The following is a 22500-nucleotide window of genomic DNA, read 5'->3' on the forward strand; positions in this document are numbered from 1 at the left end:
TGACTGACTGCCTGACTGACTGACTGACTGCCTGCCTGCCTGCCTGCCTGACTGACTGACTGACTGAATGCATGAATGAATGAATGACTGACTGAATTAATGAATGGCTGAATGAATGAATGTCTTACCTCAGTACTGTGTCCCACATGGAGGTATGTACATTGGGGATGGTAGGCTCCAGTACCACACACATACACGTGGGTTTTATTGAAAGGTTGCAACAGTCGCACAAAGTTGGCACAGTCCGCCTGGAAGAAATAACAATCCATGCAGCTCAATTCTGTGCAGTTTTAATTTAATTTAATCCAACATTATTTTCTAATGTGTTGATCTTTATTGAAGGTAAAGGTTTGATGTGTCTAATAATCCTATTAATAATTCCTTGCTTTTCGTTTTTTTTAATGCAATTTATTTTGTTTGTTGGGGGAAAGGGTTGGGTCATTTTTACCCAGAGTCAGATCAAACTCATGGATGCTCTTTTTGTATGTGTCTTTGCATGCTGTTTGAACTATGGTAAACTCTGAATTATTTTAGGAGACCATACGTCCTCTTTTGCCTGGTCTTTTGCGCGGCTGTCTGGACTGTCCAGGTTTATTTTTTTTCTAAAATCCTTCAAACGTCCAGGGTTTTGAGTTTGGGTAGCGTGTACTGTAAATCTGTATATCTGTGTACCACTGACAGACCAGCATTGTATTGACAATGCACGTTCACGGTTCATTCATGGTTCATTTGGAAACTCTGAAAGGCTTGAGTACGTTCTACCCTGAATATTAATTCATTATAAAATGCTGTCAGCCGTGACAGTGAGGCGAGCCCATGCACTGTCTGTGAGAGTGAGGAGAATGCCGAAACGCAAATGCAATTTTACAGATAAAATGCAGAAAAAGTATACCCGCATTTTCGTCCTGGTCGTGACAAAATAATGGGAAGCAGGTTGCACTGTCTGCAAAGCTGGAACGTACTGTATGTCTCCGCAAATAAAGGTTTCAACAAAACTGCGAGCCCGTATCGAAACTACACAACACAAGACAGCTGTGCACTGCGGGGTGAGACCAAGTAAAGTACTTTGTACGACCTGGCAAAGCATAAAGCAACTTTGCGTAGCCTATCTCTGGCTCGTGGTTTTTCAGAGGTAATTGAACATATGTCTTCATTGTGTATAGTGTAAAAAGAAACACGGTATTACCTCAGGACTTTTCCCTGCTTGTTTGCAGTGCTCTACGTGTTCTTGATCAGCGGGCCAGTATATCTGATGATGGGAGACCGGAGAGAACACATACATTTTAAACTCTTTCAGCGCCACCTGGTGGTCACCAGTTTTGGCTTTAGCCCATTAGAAATAAAAGAAAGAAAATGTAGAAAATACATGTTTTTTTTCCCCAAAGAAATCGTCTTATCGTCCTTGGCAATCAGTGCATAATTGGATTAATCTCGTCTTGTCGTCCCTGACATTTTTATGTATGATGCATGTTGGATTATTGGAGCCACATTATCCTGCTACCCTAATAGACAGGGGTACATGAGCACCTGGCCGTTCATTCGTGCTCTATCTCCGACCAAGCCACACTTCCACCACACATCTCTCTATGCAAAATAAAACCTGCACACTCCCACAAAAGACATAGACTACATTGCATTCGCCAAAAATGTCTTCTTTACTGTTTAAATATTACTTTTCTGAAACACGCTATTCTTGCTCAACCTCAACAGCCTACGTCAGAATCGTCATGTTGGCGTCTACTACGCCAACTACGTTCACTTAATGGGGCCAGTCCTTCACAGTGACACACGCGTTACATCAACCACGCGACCGGGATGGTTTCTACCTCTCAATGTCGTGCCTACTCTACACTGCCATCCCAAGTCCCCTCCCCCTTTCACTGCTCCTGTGTGTGACCTGTGAACTACTCTCTGACTGCACTGTGGCTTGATTTATATGTGCGAGGTGGAAATGTAATGCACATACATTAATTATAGGTCCAGCAAGCAAATCATGATTGTCTGTTTGTGCTCAATAGGTCACCATCACATTCCGATTTTAGGTGTTGTGCTTTTTATGACATTTATTTTGGCCAGTAGTTTCATATCTATCCTTTTCCCTTTCACCAACACAGACCATGCTAACGGTGTTAGCGCGTTAGCATCACACAGCTTACAGCGTCAGTGTTGCATGAATACTTTCAACCATGACAATGCCGACTACTTTTGCTACACACACTTCCCAAGGATTATGGAGATGTCTTTATTTATTTTTTAAGGTTGAGAAATGAAATAATTATGGTCGTTTCTAATCTCAGCATTTCACAAGAGAAAGACGTGGATGCCTTTCGCTGCTGTTGCCATGTCTCATAGAAACAAGTAAATAGGTCTATAAAAATAATCCCAAAACAAGCGCATATAACAGGGGTCTGTAACCTATTTTAAATGAAGTGCCATGTTTTCATTTTCTAGATAGTCAGTCAGCCACAAGCTCACATCACAACAATAATCCATGTAATAATCACAATAACAATACTAATAATAATAATCATAATAATAATAATAATAACAATAAACTTCTTTGTAAACTCACTCATTTACAAACAAGCTCACATCAGAACAATAATGCATGTAATAATAATAACAATAATAATAATAATCATTATAAGAAAAACAACAATAACAACACTAACAACAGTACAGTACAGTACAGTAAAGACGTACAGTAAAGTACAGTACAGAGGACAACATTACAGTACAGTGCAATACTAAGGAGTGCAGTACAGTATTATAATAATTTATAACCCATCCGTTACTACATGTGCAGGGCACACTACTGAGTTTAGACTTTTTATGCAGGGCCTGGGAAATAAGGCAGAATCTTTTGTTTGTGTAAAAAAAAAAGGGAATATCAACAAAACATATCTGTTTATTGTACACAATGCAATATTGAATGCAATGATATGGTGTGTCCTGTAAGCCCATGTGGGCTGGGCGCCTTTGGTGCATGACACAAAAATAAAGAAATCTATCTATCTATCTATTCAGGCCCATCCTGCTACCCTAATAGACAGGGGTACATAAGCACATGGCCGTTTATCCAACAGCTTTCTCCGACCAAACCACACTTTTACCAGACATCTCTATATGCTAAATAAATTCGCCACACTCCCAGAAAACATATAGACTACATTGCATTCGCCAAAAATGTCTTATTTACTGTTTAAATATTACTTTTCTCAAACACGCTATTCTTGCTCAACCTCTACAGCCTACGTCAGAATCGTCATGTTGGCGTCTACTACGCCAACTACGTTCACTTAATGGGGCCAGTCCTTCACAGTGACACACGCGTTAGATCAACCACGCGACCGGGATGGTTTCTACCCCTCAATGTCGTATTTGCTGCGCCCTTCTAATGCTGCGCCACGCCTACTCTATACTGCTCCATAGACAGCGACTCGAAGTCGAACAGCAGCAGCAGCTCGCCTCCGTCACAATTTAAAGCCCACAGCACTGCACAGCCCCACACCCAAATGAATCGAATTAATGAATAAGGCGCTTATATCGCTTTTGCTCAGTGGATGGGACATTTACATTAAAAGCTATCGGATGGACGCGTGGACAACGGCATGGTTGTGTGCACTCGGAGGGAAAGGTTCCATATAGCTTCCATGCTAGCTGCTTCAGACACAGGGGAGGGGAGTGAGATGGCCCGCCTCACGGGACTCCAGTGCGAAATAGCGCTTATGCAACAATTACCCTAAAAACAACACCACAACTCAATGTCATTGTGAATAAGAATTTCGAGCAAAAAAAAAATTTTTGGAAGGACACTTTCAACCAGTATGAAGCTAAATGTGGAAGCCGTGTGTGTCACACCAAAACGGGTGACCTATATAATCCTGTCACGCCGTGCATTCTGTGCTTGCGTGCGCATTTCCCAAATCTCAGTCATTTATCCACACATCGCTCTCTGTGTGTGTGTGTGTGTGTGTGTGTGTGTGTGTGTGTGTCGCGTCGCCCTCCAGCTGCAATTGCGAGTGTGCGCTTTGGCAGACTTTTTATGCAGGGCGTGGGAAATAAGGCAGAATGTTTTGTTTGTGTAAAAACAAAAAAGGGAATATCAACAAAACATATCTGTTTATTGTACACAATGCAATATTCAATGCAATGATATGGTGTGTCCTGTAAGCCCAATTAGCCCATGTGGGCTGGGCGCCTTTGGTGCATGACACAAAAATAAAGAAATCTATCTATCTATCTATTCAGGCCCATTCAATTAATCTATCACTACATTAGTTGCCTGTTCAAAACTAAACTACACTTTATGAAATCATTGTTGCAGCCTACAATTTACAATTTACAATTTAGGCATTTAGCAGACGCTCTTAATCCAGAGCGACTTACATTAAGCAAGAACAAAAAAGCATGGGTATACATCACATAAAAACATTTATCATGAAACATGCGTAAGCTAAGAAAGTAACAGTGGAATATCTATAATGAAACTATACATATAAGCTATACATCTATACTACTATGCTATACATATGTACTATGACGTGCTATGACAATAGCACATACAATGCACTTATGCTGTCTACATAACATGCTATAAGACTGTATCAAATGCTATCTAAGTCTACAGAATTGCTATCTAAGGGGGTGGGGTAAGTGCTATGGGCCATGATGGAGTCTGAAAAGGTGGGTTTTCAGACTACGGCGGAAGATTGGGAGTGATGCTGCAGTTCTGACTGCAATGGGAAGTGCATTCCACAGTTTTGGAGCCAGAAGGGAGAAGAGTTTGGGACGTGTGGAGTGTTGTCCCGGCGTTTTTAGTGAGGGTACTTCCAGCTTCCCTGCGTTGGCTGATCTGAGTGAGCGGGAGGGTTTGTAGGGTTCGATCATACTTGCAAGATATGGGGGAGCCATACCTTTGGTTGCTTTGAATGCCAGCATCAGAGTTTTGTATTCTGTGCGGGCAGCGACCGGGAGCCAGTGGAGGGAACGGAGCAGGGGGGAGACATGTGAGAATTTTGGCTGGTTGAAGACCAAGCGAGCTGCGGCATTTTGGATCAGCTGGAGAGGTTTAAGTGCACAAAAGGACACTACACACATATATTCAGGCCCATTCAGAACACATTTCCCAAATCTCTGATTTATCCACACATCGCTCTGTGTGTGTGTGTGTGTGTGTGTGTGTGTGTGTGTGTGTGTGTGTGTGTGTGGGCGTGTGTGTGTGTCGCGTCGCCCTCCAGCTGCAATTGCGAGTGTGCGCTGTGTGCAGGGCACACTACTGAGTTTAAAAACACAGCTGAAACATGAAGTGGAGTCTGTCAACTCCTGCAATTTCCTTCTTCCCATATTGCGCTGCAACGACACTGGGATGAGCCCGCCGAAGGCGGGCGAAATTCTAGTAATAGTAATTATAGCTACACCATTCCGTGGTCCATATGACATCAATTTACCTACTGTACTGTAGATAATTTACCTTTTGGTTGTGGTTGTTGTTAGAGTTGTCCCAATCCCATAACGTGATCGGAAATCGGGGCCGATCACGTCATTTTCAAATTATCAGAATCGAACCGGGAGCAAAACAATGTGATGGGGACATCCCTAGTCGTTGTATGATATTCTATAGTGAGTGTATTCTCACGTCTTACCCTGCGCGTGGGCAGGTCCAAGCTGTCAGACCGCAACAGGTAGATGTGATCCTTCCCTCCCACCAACAGCCAGCCCCGATCCTCGTCCAATAGCAGGGCCTGGTAGCCCCCAGAGACTCCGCCCTCCCAGAAGATGGCAGAACTGTTTTTCAACTCTGAGGAGAGGGACGGACAGACAGACAGACAGACAGACGATGGAGTTAGAGAAGATCGCATTTACTTCAGTAATGGGCAGATAAGTAGTAAGCCTTTTAAGTTCATACTTGACCCTATTTCATCTCACAAGAGAACTTCAGGTTTCAGCTTCAGCAGGCTGAGTGCTGAGTGCTGGGGGGCAGTTAGGGGTTAAGTGTTTTGCTCAGGGACACATTGTCAGGGCCGGGGATGTGCTGTGGATTTTTTAACTAGTGTGGGCTGTGTCACACGCACATGCACGCGCCCGCGAGTGATCACTAATTGAAATAACCTCTTTAATGTAGGCCTATTTATTAACCCACAACATTCTGTATATTGTATTATATTTATACTTGCATAATGGAGAAACGTTCGTAATGTTGTCATAATTATGCATTTACCTTGCAAACGCCACCTCTGTAATTTAATTAGTTAAATAAGGATAAGCGGTTGAAGATGGATGGATGGATGATGAATCCATCATCAGCCACTGCTATCCAACTCTTTAGACTACTTCAGTCACCGTAGAGTAGGTATCGACACAATGGACCACCACCATTGATATGCAGACATGCTGCATCCAAATCTGGGACCTTCCGCTTCCCAGGCAGGCTCTCTACCCATTTAGCTATGGCCGTGCATTGGCCGCGCATTACACTAAGAAGAGTTGGAGTTGAGTTGAATGAAAACAGGGAGTTGGAGACTTGGAAGTGGACCCACACACACATGTGCTATTATTTGCCTTGCACTCATTCAGAGAAGATCCCAGTAGACCCACAGGCCTCTCCTCTCCCTAGGGAGGCTGTTCTAAAGCAGGCAGAAAATGACCTGAACAAACACAGCAAATTAACCTTGAAACTCTACTCCCCGCCAGCAGGCCGGCATGCCAGCCATTATTTTACTCCATCTGTCTTGCCTGTAAGCCTGTCTATCTGGCCCATACACACTGTAAATAATGGCCTGAAACCAGGGGAGCCAATGGGCTGTTTGATTATTCATTCCATTCCAAACCGATGGTAAGAAGAAATACTAGGAAGAAAAAAACGTGAAATTATAAATTGTTCGTTGTCTGCCTGGAATGCTCGGTTGCTGGCAAGATTTCTAGTCTATCAATTCATCTATTTTTCTTTTTTTTAAAGATTTTCTTTTGGCTTCTCTGCCTTTATTGATAGTATCAAGTGAAGATAGACAGGAATGGTCCAGGCATGCGCCTGGACCACTTGGCCAGCGGGCGCCCTCAATTCATCCTATTTTGAGTTACAAAACTTCAGCTGTGACCAGGGAGCTACTGTACTGTACTGTACTGTACTGTACTGTACTGTACTGTACTGTACTGTACTGTACTGTACTGTACTGTACTGTACTGTACTGTACTGTACTGTACTGTCAAGCTCAAAACAAGTAAAGAGCAGGTTATGCTGTAGCTAATCACAAACTGTTACATAGCTTGGTTGGTCTATTCTATTCTAACTGGTCAACCATGGCATCTTGTTGCTTTAATTTTGTTGCATCAACAACACCCTGTGGCAGCTATATAGAATCTAATCTGAAGATCAATATAATAACTGTTCTGACTTCTTTATTATGTAACCATGTAATAAGCTGGATAAAAGGAACTGCCAGGTAGTCATTATTGAGAAATAAACCCGTTCACGGTGATTCAAGACCCCCTCTCTGCTTTGTGTCGGGTCTGTGTTTATCGCTCAATAACGACAGCCTTGCTGATCATTATCTCTGACTTACAGTCCCAGGCTACATGCTTGTTCAGGTGGGCCTCTGAGCTTAACAAGAGGGGGGGTCACTCTCATGGTCTGAAGAGGTTCAGTACACTATTAATACCATGCCTGCACCTGGCTACTCCGCCTGGGATGAAAACAATGGAGGAAAAAGTTGAAGCGTCTATTGTAAAATGCTGACCAGCAGACGTGGAGCAAATTAGCCACAAAATAGGCTATCTGTTCCACTTGCCTTCAGCTCCCTTTCTATAGCTACCAGTGTCAGCGAACTACCCTGTACATCTGTCATTCTGAAAAGAGCAGAGTAAATCAACTACCTGGCCTCAGTGGCCTGAAACTCCTAGAGGGTCCATGGCAGAGAAGATTGAAGGGTCCCTGTTGTCAAATGCTGTCTTAAATAAACAGAGGAAATTAACCTTAAACTTCTCCAGCCCATGCTACAGCACTGCTGCCTATGGCCCGTGATTCCTCGGCAAGCTTCCATGTCTCTCTGTTTGGGTAACAAGCCTGTCTATACACTGTAAATAATGATACCCAACGAGAACAGGAAATTAACCACTTGAACCCATGGCTTCCCTATCCTGGGTGGACAGATCTACCGTACAAGCAGCATTCAAATTTGAGCATCAAAGTAAGGGGTAATGTACTGTAGCATTTGTATATAGGCCCATATTTATCTAAGGTATCATGTGTGTGTACATGGTGAGACTGGTGTTTAGCCATATCACATTTCAACTTTCTTTTTAGGTGTAAAGTGGGAGCACTTTCCAGTGAGGTCAGCGACCTCGGGGTAACACCACAGTCCACATCCGGGCCTGCGTGTTTGTGGCGAGTGTCTCTCCACAGGACGAGGATTCTGCTTTATTGGCCTGGGCTTCACGGGGTTAAAGGTTAGATATACAGCGCGATGTTTGGGCACGGAAGAAGTCGAAGCACCCCGTGCTGTGAATGCCGACCTCAACCAAGCAAAAATAACAGATCCAAGTGTATCCCTCTCTTTCCTGCATGGAGAAATCACAGCATGTCTGTCTGTGTGATCCCGTCCGTCCGTCTGTCTGTCTGTCTGTCTGTCTGTCTGTCTGTCTGTACCCGGGAAACTTCAGTCTGAGAACGTTTTGACCACTAAGGTCTTCTTAAGTAAGTTACTACACAAATCTTTTTGTGTATATATTATTAAAGGAAAACATTTTAAAAATACTTTTTCATAACATTGTTCATTATGTGAAAAATAAATAGCCATTCTACAAGGAACTGGGGAATTTTTAAATGTGCATGTTTTAAACATCATAGTATGGACCCTGTTCACTGAACATTTCTATTTACATTTTCCAGTTATGACATTTACAGTATCAACTTATGATGATCAGATACTGAGCATTTTCACGAAGCCGGTTTAAAAGAATGTGCCATAATATGTCATACAGTACTTGCTGTATCATAGATATGATCTGTGTCAACATCCTGGACATTTCAATGATTTCTCACTTGATATTGTAATTACGTGCAACTTGTAATTCAGCAGTCCAGTTTATCAAATGCAAGAACTCATGCACAAGTTGCACAACGCTGAGATTGCTGATTATAGAAGCAGTTTGCTCATATTATTATGATGATTATGACAAAGAAACCACTCTGCCTGTCCGGGGGGGTTTAAAAAATCCTTTAAATGTCCAGGGTTTGGAGTTTGGGTAGTGTGTACTGTTATATCTGTGTGACAGACCAGCATTGTATTGATAATGCTCATTCATGGTTCATTTGGTAAAAACGCACCACAGTTCCACCCCGGATATTCATTGATTATAAAACAGCGGCTCATGCCGTCAGCCGCGGTGCGCTCCCAGATCAAAACAAAGAGTGCACTGCAGACGTGCAGTGTCAGGCGAGCCAATGGCACGCACTGCCCATGAGAGCGAGAAAAATGCCGGAACGCAAATGCAATTTTACAGATAATATGCAGGGAAGAAGAGTACCCGTGTTTTCGTCCTGGTTGTGACAGATGGGAAGCAGAGTGAGTACAGTATGTCTCTGTGGCAAATAAAGATTCCAACAACCTGCGAGCCCATAACAGCTGAGACCTCTTCTGCTAAATTGAATTGAGTAGTACTTTGTACGACCTGGCTAAGCATTTATAAAGCAACTTTGAGTAGCCTATATCTTTGGCAAAGTTTCACCCGCGGAGCCCCGCTCCACTGCGCACGTGAGCGACACAAGCGCATGCGTCCTCTTTTTGGGATTCCAGAATATGGTCACCTGCACCTTTGTGTAGTACAGTACACACACTGACAGACCTGGTGTTCCTGTTAGCTATGTTTTACATACATGAAACACTGTGTCTGGATACAATCAGTGTAACGCACGCACGCACGCACGCACGCACGCATGCACGCACACACACACTCAGAGAAGTGTTCATGTTGGGTTATGGTTATCAGTTCTTTTTCATGTGAAATAAGATCTGACGCTGCCTGCCAGAACACTTCATGGTGAATTTTTAGGATCTTCACAGATAATCAGTCATTCTGACCATCTAGACGCACACACATACACACACGCACACGCGCGCACACACACACACACACACACACACACACACACACACACACACACACACACACACACACACACACACACACACACACACACACACACACACACACACACACACACACACACACACACACACACACACACACACACACACACACACACACACACACTACACACTTTGAAGGCCTGGTGATGTATACGAGAGGTCTGTGCCTTCAGAAATTGTGGGAACTGAGTCTTGGGAACAGAATGGAACTGAAGTACACGATGAAAGTACAGTGTTAACCTTTGAACAGCCTAACCTTTGGCTATAGCAATCAGACTGACAGGGCCTTTGAGTGAAGCAAGCCCACACATAATAATGTGTTCTTCACATCTTTCAAAGTTTATTTTATAATTGCATGATTTTTGTTGTTGTGGATCTGCTATTTGCGTCGATAACATGTGTGTGTAGAAGGAAACGAGAGCAGATTGAGTTAGGTTTAAGTGGTTGATGAGTAAAGGTAAATGAACCACTTCCTTTAGGCATGGCAAGGCAACGTTATTTCTACAGCACCTTTCATACACTGTAGTAGAAATTTTAAGATGAGAATACTATCCACCCGTTGGTTGTCTGTCAGAGGACCTATTCTTACAAACCCCGTGTCTGACCATGCTGACTGACCACTGACCACTCCTCCAATGTATTCTCGCTCTCATTGTGTATAAGAGAGAGAAATGTAAAGTGTTCGGGAGGCTTGCAGACACATGCTCCTCCCTGGGCTGGTGAAGACCACCCTTGTAATAAAATGTATCATTGTTTCAGTCCACTCTGTACCCTGTTTATTTCTTAAAGACTGTGATGTGAGTTCTAAAATAATCGACGACAACACCAAGGCCACTCAACGTGCTTTAAACAAATACAAGCTGAGTGCAACAATGCACTTTAAAAAGAGATACAGGAAAAATAGATAGAATTAAAATAAGATAAAGGAGCATAAAGGAGCAAATACATATTACTATTATAGTATAATTATAGCAAATACTCCCACCTTTGAGAGAAGAAATAATAAATTGTGTTTTCATCTTGATAGAGACAGGCACCGAGTGCCGCACTATGAGCTAGCCTTGTAGGTCTGTTATTTTTGAAAAATCATGAAAAATGTGGCACAAATCTTTGAATATATTCTATATTCTTTCAGAGCCAACATTTTTAACTCAAATCTTTGCTTCTGGGAGGTCCCTGGAACAACATAATATTTTCAGATGGTGGTCGGCAGCCAATTACATATAATCTTGGGGGATCCTTGACATCAAAATGTTTGAGAACACTGACATACTGTATAGAAACATGGGTTTTTCAGAAAACTGCCAGGATGTAGAAATGGGTGAACACAGGACAGCACACAGTAACATCCTGAGTGTTTTGCTTTTAACTCAACTGAGACTGAGAGGAACCAAATGTTACTTCACAAGTTAATGTATGTGCAGCCTCGACCCAACAGGGTCCATAATATAGTTCCTTTACAACATAAATTAACCCAGGTATCGCATCTGGCATCAATTTCTTCTTTCTCGTGAAAATCAAGATAATATTATCTACTGTGGCCTTATTAATGGAGAGAACAGGAGAACATGGAAAACATTCCAAAGAGTCTATCTCTCACAAGAAATGATATATAAATGTACATAAAGAATAAGAGGTATGCAGCTATTTGTGGAATAGATATTAGGAGTTTTTCTTTTTCTTTTTTTCCAGTACATTTCAGCTTTGATGTATACATTTAAAATGGTTACCATAGACCCAGAGGTAGTAAATGTTTGAGACAATGGCGTTTTTTATGGACCTGTTCAATGCGGTCCTGTCTCCCACAATCCCTCAGTACTTATAGGGAGTACAATATGTGTTGAAAGAGAACCAAATGCAAGCGATATCTTAAAGTTCTCTCCCCAAGGAAGGAGGAATTTGCTGAGGAAACAACAATATGAAACAGCAAACATGATAACTGTCTCTGTAGAATAGTACTGTATATCATGCTGTTGCATAATTAAAAAAATAGCTGCCATTGTTTCTTTAACACGTAACACCTGGTTCATCGTTTTATGTTTAAAGGGCCTTGCAAACGTGAAGCGAGGAATGCAGGCGTTGTTGCCTGGATCAACACAGGTCTCCTCCAGGTCTGTTGAAGGTGGGCACAACAACGCAAGCGTAAAAACAGAATCCAGGTCTGGTGAGTCGCGGGCGTGTCCACGTAACGAGCACGAGCGCAACAAATTCACGGGACCGCGCTCAGGTAAATATGCCCTTTAAGCATCATAGCATGGACCCGTTTTAATGCCCTTTAAGCATCATAGCATGGACCCGTTTTATAAAGGTAAATATGCCCTTTAAGCATCATAGCATGGACCCGTTTTAATGCCCTTTAAGCATCATAGCATGGACCCGTTTTATAAAGGTAAATATGCCCTTTAAGCATCATAGCATGGACCCGTTTTAATGCCCTTTAAGCATCATAGCATGGACCCGTTTTCGGTGGACTGAACATTTGATATTTAGGCTACATTTTCCTGTTATGACATTTATCAACTTACAGTATCATGATGATGTAGAAATTGTCGTTATACAATACTGTATCACAGTATTATTGAATATATTATTGTGGACGTTTTGATATTTTGATCACTTGATACTGTGATTACGTGCAGTATTTTTTATTTTGTTTTTCATTTCCTGAGGGATTGAGACTAGATTTGGCTGCCAGTGTAAATGGAGCCATAGGATCTTATCAATATTTGAAGCTGCTACAAAAGCTTTTTGAAAATGGACAGAAAAAACCCAAAATATTTTTGGGCTGACTCTCTCCGACCTTTTCCAAACACTATAGACCACAGACGTATTGTGGCCTTTGCGTGAATTCATCTCTTTCGCTGTCGACATCAGGAATTTGTTCTCTTTCGCCAATCAATTATGGTTCAGATTCACACTTAATGATATCACCGAGAGGAAATGCTGTTTCTTAATGATATCACCGAGGGGAAATGCTGTTTCGGGCCAGGTGTGTGAATATGAGCACGCAGAGTACCAGAGACAAATAGACAAATAAATCATTTAAAAAACTTCCTTTACATTATTGTTCAGCTTTTTTAATGGTTTCCAGTGATAACCTGTAGTGCATTTTAAGATCCTCTTGAAACAGTATTTGTCTAAAAGTGACAAAAGACCATTCCCATCGTCCAGAGGGCAGAACAAGGCACTGCGATTGGCTATTAGTTAAATTACTGTTTTGGTGAGAGAGGGGGGGTGGGGGGGGGGGGGGAGACAGGAGGAAGTGTTGTACATTTGGCTGGAGTTCTATGAGTCTGGACGTCATTGACGCCGGAACATGGTAAATGCTTCCATCTCCTATTAATCCAATCTGGACGGGAACCCCTTTTGGTGTTATAAGCATTATGTTATGCTTTTGCTATTGAAATATAGCAGATCTACAAGCTCATAGCGCGGCACTTGTAGATCTGCAAAGACATTTTAACCTGGAAAACGTGACGCAAATCTTTGAATATATGTTCTCAACTAAAAACTTTTTGCTTCTGGGGGGGGGGGGGGGGGGGGGGGGGGGTGTTCCACGTCCAAATACAGATAATTCTGGGGGTCCTTGACATGAAAAAGGTTGAGCACCACTGAGATAGGAACATAGGTTTTTCAGAAAACTATTAGGAGTAAGAATCAATATTTTTTTTAGAATCGGCCTCAGTCCTAAATGGGTTAATCATGCAGGGCTGGAACATGATCTTGATTACCTTTGATTATTTGAGTCCGTACGTGGTGGTAATCTGGATTAGATGATTGGGAAATTGCAAGACATCGCACTGGCTTTACTCTTGATTTATATTTATTCTGTGGCGTTTGTGTGCGCGAGTGTGTGTGCGTGCGCATGTGTGTGTGCATGCGTGTGTGTGTGCATGCATGCGACCGTGCGTGCATGCATGCGCATGATTAGAGGTCAGTTAGAAGTGAGACGGTATACTCCACACAGAAGAGAACTCTGTTTTAAGACCTCAGACCCATTCTGCAAATGTCTTCTAAATCACTATTCTGGAAAAAGAACGTATGTCTCTATGACAGTTCTCAAACCTTTTCATGTCAGTGACCCGCAAAATTATGTGTTTGGCCGCCGACACCCCATCTATTCAAAGATCACATTTTCAAGATTGTTCAAAAATAACAGATCTACAAGCTCATACAGCACAAAGTAATTAAGTAAGTAAGTGACTAATTGCTGCCAGTAATTAAAGTTGAATAGCTCCAATCAAGGAGGTGATTTAGCCTAATCAAGACTGTTTGTGTCTGCATGTCTGCGTGTATGTAAAGGGGACATTACAAGCTGTAGATGTATGATGCAGTTATGATTTCAGCTGACCACACACACACACACACACACACACACACACACACACACACACACACACACACACACACACACACACACACACACACACACACACACACACACACACACACACACACACACACACACACACACACACACACACACACACACACACACACACACACACACACACACACACACACACACACACACACAGTCCCAGTAGCAGCAGACTGCATTGGGTGTATAGTTTGTGACTGAGTGTGTCTGTTTAGTGTAACAGGCCTCAGAAGGAGAAGGAGTGTTAGATCTCACATCCGTCACCCTCCACCCAACAAGCAGCTCTGTCCGTCCACCAAACACTCAACAAGACAGCAGCAGGTTTCACTGCTCTTTATCCTGACAATCTGATCGCTGCTGGAAAAGTGTATGAACATTTCCTCAAAATCCCGGTCATTTCTTTGAACATCAAAAGCTGCTTATTTATCGTGTTCAATGCATTCATAATTTCCGGGTGCTCTGGCCTCTGTTTCAGTTGTAATCTTTTGAAATAATGTTGGTGCGTGTGTGTGTGTTATGTGTGAGTCCAGTTATTAAAACCTTATACCGTAGACTTCTTCATGCGGCAAATAGTTAAAAATCTACAACTACAAGGCATCACAATGCGTTTGAGCATAATGGAGTCATATTTGACCTGGGTATTTGACTCAGTACAGTACAGTCCGCCACTGTCTGGGGTCGGTTGAGCAACTATAACTGATGTCATCTGACATTGATAATGATGGCACAGATCTCTGATGTGTGTGACAGGACACATCATGTCTGACAGAGCCAGCCAGCTGCGTGCTCTTAAATCGTCCAGATAGAAATACCCCCGTCAGATAAGACTCCTTACCTGTCAGATGGGCTAGTCTGTTCTGTCTCACATGTGGCTGATAAAAACCTGCGCGCCAAAATACCAAACGCATTATGACACCACCAGCACGTTTTAATATACAGTATGATACATGCACAATCTATGTGTCAGAGTGCATGTGTGTGCGTGTGCATGCGCGTGCATGTGTGTGCGTGTGTGTGTGTGTGTGTGTGTGTGTTATAACCATGCAGTAACAGAGTGAACAGAGTGAGTCATGTCGCATGGCTTTCTCAATCACCATCAACAACAGGTCGGGCCAGCTCCACACTGCCTTCTCCCAGGCAGGCCATGCGGAAAGACAACCACCAGTTTGAATGTAAATGGTGCATTTACAGAGCGCCTTTCTTCAAAGTGCTTTACAATGTGCTTTACGTTCACACTGCAGAGAACATTCAATTTCCCGAGCGGCCTGAGTACCGAGTACCGGCCTGAGTACTACGGCCTGAGTCACTGCCTCCCCAATGTCTTTATTACGGGTAATGAGGAGGGAATAACTCACAACACAGTTTAAAAGGAGCTGCTTAAATTGTCTGTAAGTGACGCATTCAAACGCATTGGTTTGATAATAATAAAAAGAATGTTCTGCAAATAAAACGACTTGCCTTCTACATTATTGATCTGTTCAGAAAGGCCTTGACTGTTAGCTTTGTTTTGTTATCTTAATTATATTTCATTATTGCGACCGAAGGAATCGTGCATTTCCCGCCAATGGCAAGTAAAGGGTCAACACATTTCAAACACCATTTGGGTCTCTGTGTGAATCATATCATAGTGCTAAAAGGTTGCTTCACAACAGAGACCACACCAGCCAGGCCCTGCTTGGAACATTAAATAGTTATGGACATCAACAGACTATCTGACCTCACTACACACCCAACACCAGTCCTGCAGCCAAAACCAGTCCTCACAACTTAAGTAATGTAGACATTCTGTTTAACCCATCTAGACCTGAGGCAGTATCCTGAAGTATACATCTTATGGCGTAACGGTAACTGTGTAGAACAATAAGTGAGAAATTATCCACCCACCCTCAGCCAAAAATGTAATGTTTTTTTTGCTTTTTTTATAGCTCCAAGCTGAACTCTTCTATCTTGTATTCGAACCTGGGTGTTCCGCAAGAGTAATAAGTGGGGATGCACCGATCGGTGCAATTTATTATTATTATTATACGTATCGGACGATATTTGCCGTTATCGGTCAATATCAGTATATAAAACTGACATTAACCGATGTCTCCCTAGGGAGGTCCTCGGGGCACGTCCCACTGGGAGGAGACCCCTGGGGCAGACCAAGGCGCAGTTGGAGGAAACACATCGACTCACTGGCCTTGGAACATCTCGCGATCCCCCAGGAGGAGTAAGTCACTAATGTTGCTCTGGAGAGTGACGTCTGGAACACCCGGGTGGAGCTGTTGCACCCGCGACCCGGCTACGGATAAGCGTTTGAAGATGGATGGATTATTATATTATTATTATAATGTGTCAGCCAGACTGGCCTCACATGTGGCAAGCGACGGCGCGTTGTGCAGCGATGACGTCTGACACTCAAATGTTATAATGTGGTGGTTGTGGAGGTTCATTATGTCCCACATTAGTTTTATTGGTTGAGAACTGCATGCTGCCGAGCGAGGGGAATTGGATATGTTCAAATGGCACGGTGAACGGACAACGCAGCGAGTTAGTTAGTTGAAACCAGTTGGTGAAACCAGTCCTTTGCGTTTTAAAATCAAATTTGTATGCCCTGAACCCCTGACACATTTAAGCGTTTGCAACGGTTATCTTTGCTCATCCTGAGTGTAGTTGGAGTTGGCCTAAGGATTATCTTGCATCTATGTTACTGTCATTGACTTTATATGAGCACTTCTCATCACCACCTGACCTGATTTGACACCTTTTGTATACAGTAGGCTTTGCTCAATACGTGAACTACAGACGAGCCCCCACGCATGTCGCACGCACAACAGACATCGTGCACATTTATTAGCTAGATAACATGTTATTAGCACCATCATACTGAATCCGTACACAAGTACGTATGCAGTGAGTCACACACACACACACACACTGACACACATGAAGGGCAACGGTTCAGCATGCAGCCTAAACCGGGCCGTAAACAGACGAGATAAAACACATGGCCTCGGTTAGCACATGCTAAAACTTATACTATGACCCACTGGGGGGGGGGGGGGGGGGGTGCTGCGCCTGAGTTTGGAGGGGAATGAAAGCAGCGCAGCGGGTTGACGGAAACCAAAGCAGGCGTCCTGACAGCGTGGCGTGTGGACGGCGGAGGAACACGAGAACGTGATGAACAAGAACACTTTATTGTCCATTTGCAGGGGGGAAATCTGTCTTTGAGCATAATCCACCTCGTTGGAGTGAAATAGCGCAGTTAATGCTGCTGTTTACACACACCTATACAGCACACGCACACACGCGAGATAAGGAGGATTACGGGACCTCACGCAAGACGTTTACAGGGTGGAATTCCCAGAAACACGAACAGGGTCTTAACATCTTCCACTGCCGGCTTCACTACTGAGACAGACTCTTAAACAGCTTGGTTCTGGAATATTGGGAGAGCAGTTCAGATAGACAGAGGCTGTGCGTGCGTGCGTGAGAGAGATCGGGAGAGAGGGAGACAGTTATGAGACCAAAATATGGAGTATGAAAGATAATAGTGCGTTTATATAGTGAAAGTGTAAATGGTCGGACCCTACTGTGTTTATACAAGAAAGAAGAAAGCGGTACAGAGTAAGAGATTGCTGCGTGAGAGTCTCAGTATCTCTGATCAATGTGCATAATAAGACAAAGTAAAGCGTATTCATTCATCCATCCATCTTGTTGTGTATGAGAGAGTATGACCCCGCTAAGCCTAGCAAGACCACTGGAGTTCTCACAGCGCAACATACCAGCAATGGTTTAGCTGGTATTTTGCCCTGTGAGTCGACAGCTACAGTAGCTTCACAGGAGAGCAAGATGGATTAAGCTCAGGGTCAGGGTCAAATTCATTAGTTGTTGTTGTTGCTAAATTGGTAATTACGTATACTATGCATGTTAGATTTAAGTGTGACCGACATTTGTGTCTCGTGGATTTTCAGAAAAATTAGGCTTGATCCACGATCCACAAATCTGTGTTGACACTTGACAAAATGTGGATGAGGATAATGCTGCATTCACATGGAATCAGGCAAGCGGTAGACGGCAAACCGGACTACATTTTAGTGGACGGGAGCAGGACGGTAAACGGAACAGGACGGCACGGCAGCCAGAACCGGCGACGGCAACAGCAGAGGGCATCAATGTTAAAATATTTAATCTTTTTTACCGTTCCGTGCCGTCCAGCAGGTTTTTCCGTTTACCGCTTGCCTGATTCCATGTGAATGCAGCATAAGCATTGTGCTTCGATGCCTATTCCTTTTTTCTTTGAATTCGGATTCGGTGTGTGAGTTGGTACAAACCATTAATTCTTTCATCATTCAGGTATACTGAATTGACATAAAAGGTCTCTTTTAGTATGACTTTTGTTCAGCCATCACAGCATTAAACAAACTGCCCCGCCAATAGGATGTTGGCATGTTTATATGCATGGTCTATTGGTCTTAGTGATACGTTTTCTGTGCTATATGGTTTTATATGTTGTTTTTTCAAGGCACAGCGTGCAATGTTAAAGACAGATGAATTCAATGAAGAATGTGAACAATGAGAAACAATGAGAAATAAGCTACTTCTTAGAAACGATTTAGGGCCATTTTCTGGGAATGATTCATTTTCAGTTTGGTTAAACTATGCCAAGTAGTTTTTGGCAAAACTTACAGGAAAATATTACATCTTTTTACACTTAAAACAAAACAAATCCGGTGCACATGCACGCACTACAGTGAGGAGACACACGACAGGCCAACAGCACGCACATCCAGGCCCGCCCCCACTCAATCCTGATTGGATGAAGGCTGGGTCACCTAGCCAAAAGCGAAACCTACGGGACAGGGAGGAACTCCTTATGGTCAGCACACTCTATAGTAACAAAACAAAAAAATAAATGATATTTGAATTAAGTGAAATCACTGAATATACCTTTAAAGGTAGTGTCTTGTAAGTGATTTTCTTTGGTTAAAACAAAAGGTTTTTTGTTAAAAGGTTAAATGACTACCGGTATATATTGATAGTAATCATTGCTGTAGTGTTATCTTATCTCCAGCTTTTTAATAAACAGAAAATACATTTTCAGGTAGGTGACACAATTTCAGCCAATCAGGAGAGAGTAGCTTAACTTTTTTAGTGTTCCAGTTCCAATTGTGTCTGCTCATTTCTTTGTGTCATCACTTAACAATTCCACTTGTTTAAACTGTATCTTGACTGCGTTGTCTATCCTGATTGGATACGATTGGTATCCCAATTTCAGTTTCTGTTTAACCAAAGAAAATCACTTACTGTACACTACCTTGAATTAATTATTCAAAAACAATGGAGTTTGTGCCTATTTGAAGAACTGCGCAAAATACTGCACACAAATTCAAACTATATATTTGGATATTACATCAAAGTTTTTCTTTATGTTGTTGTTGTTATTTTGCAGTGATAACACTGTGCTGGTGCAAACATTATTTGTTTTTGGAAAAATAAAGAATGCAAAGCTTTTTCATCCATGGCTCTGATGAAGGCCGGTTTTGCGTTCCTCTTTGTGATCAAACATCAAATGAACGTTAGAGTGGGTGACCCTCCTTTCATGGTTTACTGACACATAACTCCTGTCGAGGTCTGAAACCCAATCTCCTAAGGTATGTTGTTGTAAATCAGGTGTCCATGTCATTCTTCCGCAGGCCCAGTGTTTGTTTTACATCCCTGCCAGGACACTTTGTCGGCATGGTCTGTGAAGCACATTTCAGTGTTATGTTCAATATTATTTGTCCCATTTGGCACTGGGAACGTTTTAGTTATTTTGCAGAACGCGGGGTTTAACGTGGCACAAAAGGCGTCAAAAAGCAGTCATATAATAGACATTTCACAGACATTTTTAGCAGATGTCATTATTCAGAGTAACTACAGTATGTGAGGAGATAATAGAAGGGATGCAGTTCTTTATTATTATTTTTTTTTTTTCCTTACAAAAGTTCAAAATGTAAAGTTTCAGGTGGTTTGGATAATACTAAAAATGTGTGAATATAATTATCCATTTGCAGAACATCTTCAGTATTTGATATTCCCGAACACAATACAGCTCCACAATATAGCAGGCATTCTAGATGAAGAGCTATCCAAAATGAGGAGATGAGGATGACAATGACCCATGGGATACAGAATAATAGTCAAAAGATAACCTCAGATTATTTTTCAAGAACAAATCCAAACCCCAAACCACAAAATGACTACCATTTGTACAAAGATCCTTGTGACAGAACACATGCAACGGGGATCAAAACCTGATACTTTTCCATTACGAGACAATGCGTCCTACACCCCAAACTATTCGACCTCCTGGACGGCGCAAATATTTTTTAAGCTAACAGAGCGGAAATCTTGCGTGTTAATGAATCTCAGGCAATATTTATTATGTTAAACTATAACAACTATGGTCTAGTCTGAGTGGACGTGAAACGTGTCAGCGCCGTGAACACACATTAATTAGCACAGTACAATACACTCATTTCCTCGACAGCCACTGCTGCTGCTGCGCTGGTCAGAACTCAGAAGCTCTCGTGTTGCTAAGCCGCTGAAGCTCTGCGTCTTCGGGTGTTGAAAAAAAAAGAAAAGTGCAACGTAAATAAAAGTTTTGACTGATTGAAGGTTTTGAAGTGGTTTAGTGTGCAGGAGCGCTCATGTTTCACGCAGTCTAAACAGAGCAGTGATCGGGGTGGTGGAGACGTGTGTTTATTTTCATAGAACTGATCCAGTAGCAGACTAGAGCTGCTGCTCGGTGTGGGGAGGAGGTCGGGGTATCAAGCAATCTGTGTCAGCAAACAGAGTATCAATAACTTACAAGAGATGTGTGTGTTTTTTCAGCTTAGAGCTTAGCGATCCGCGCTCGACAGACTTCTGTGTGCTCTCTCGCGGCGTTCGCCTCTCCGTCAAACATTCATGTTTGGAACATCCATTCCTGATGTATGAAAGATGACCTTCAGCAGATCTGTCGGGTCAATGTTTGCTTACGCGGTCCTATCTGTTGTCCACCATTGACGACTCTGATTATAAGGCGACCCCCATTTTTCAAGACTCATTTGTGGAAAAATAACTTTGAATGTCAAATGTTTTTTTTAGGATATTTCAATTGAAAAAAAAACATAGTCTTATATTCAGCACAATAGGGTATATCCCAGAAATCAAGTTAATGAAAATACTACAGCTGTACAATTTAAGAAAGATTTCACCGTGTGTATACGGTAGGCCTATGTGTTTGTGTTTTCCTCCCCAAACAACTAATAAGAAAATTCATAAAACCGAATGAGAGTGTGGTAAGTATTTGGTGCTGAAGAATAGCAGAAGTCTGAAATGAGAAGGAGCCTGTTGAAGAGCTGCCTGGCCCTGGATTGCATCGCTAATGACGATGCAATCCAGCCAGGTCTTCAACAGGCAGATTCGTTATCGTTATCTTTGTGAATCTCTGTTTACTTAACCCTCTCAGCTTGCTATTTGGTCATATTTCCAAGGCACTTCTCTCACTACTCCATAAAAAATGCATCTGTCTGTCTTTCTTTCCACCTCTCCCTCCCTTTCTTTCTTTCTTTCTTTCTTTCTTTCTTTCTGTGGTGAACGGTTCTCCCATCCACAGACTCCCCCTGCCCCCCTTCCTTCCTTCCAGCATTATACCTTCACCCCTCCATTCCTCTCTACCTCCGTCAGGCTCTCTGTCTGAACCCTATAGTATACAGTCGAGTAAGGTAAGGTAATTTTATTTAGGGTTAGGGTTTCAAAACAATTGTTACAAGGTGCAATAAAATAAAAGGAATAAAACAAGAACAAAGACAGTACCTAGAAATAGATAAAATAGAACAGTAGAAATCAGGACACACACACAGCAACCTGAGTGTTGAGAATGCTAGTCCAGACATCACAGAAAGGAGCCACACAACACCAGGACAGAGGAATAAAGTAGAAGAAGGCCCTCCTCAGTCCGAC

General features: G+C 42.5%; 1 protein-coding gene across 2 annotated transcripts in view; it reads right to left on the minus strand.

Moving 5' to 3' along the window:
* LOC308331833 (semaphorin-3D) overlaps positions 1-22500 on the minus strand; it is a 135826-nt gene that overhangs the window by 32539 nt on the left and 80787 nt on the right. For both annotated transcript variants that reach the window (XM_080787348.1, XM_080787349.1), the window contains exons 3-5: positions 5646-5800; positions 1187-1249; positions 129-248 (exon numbers count right to left, since the gene is read on the minus strand). In XM_080787348.1, coding sequence (XP_080643474.1) covers positions 129-248; positions 1187-1249; positions 5646-5800 — 338 coding nt within the window. The remainder of the gene's footprint in view (positions 1-128; positions 249-1186; positions 1250-5645; positions 5801-22500) is intronic.

This window comes from Protomyctophum bolini (genome assembly GCF_963924005.1).
Source record: "Protomyctophum bolini genome assembly, chromosome: 2".
NCBI lineage: Eukaryota > Metazoa > Chordata > Actinopteri > Myctophiformes > Myctophidae > Protomyctophum > Protomyctophum bolini.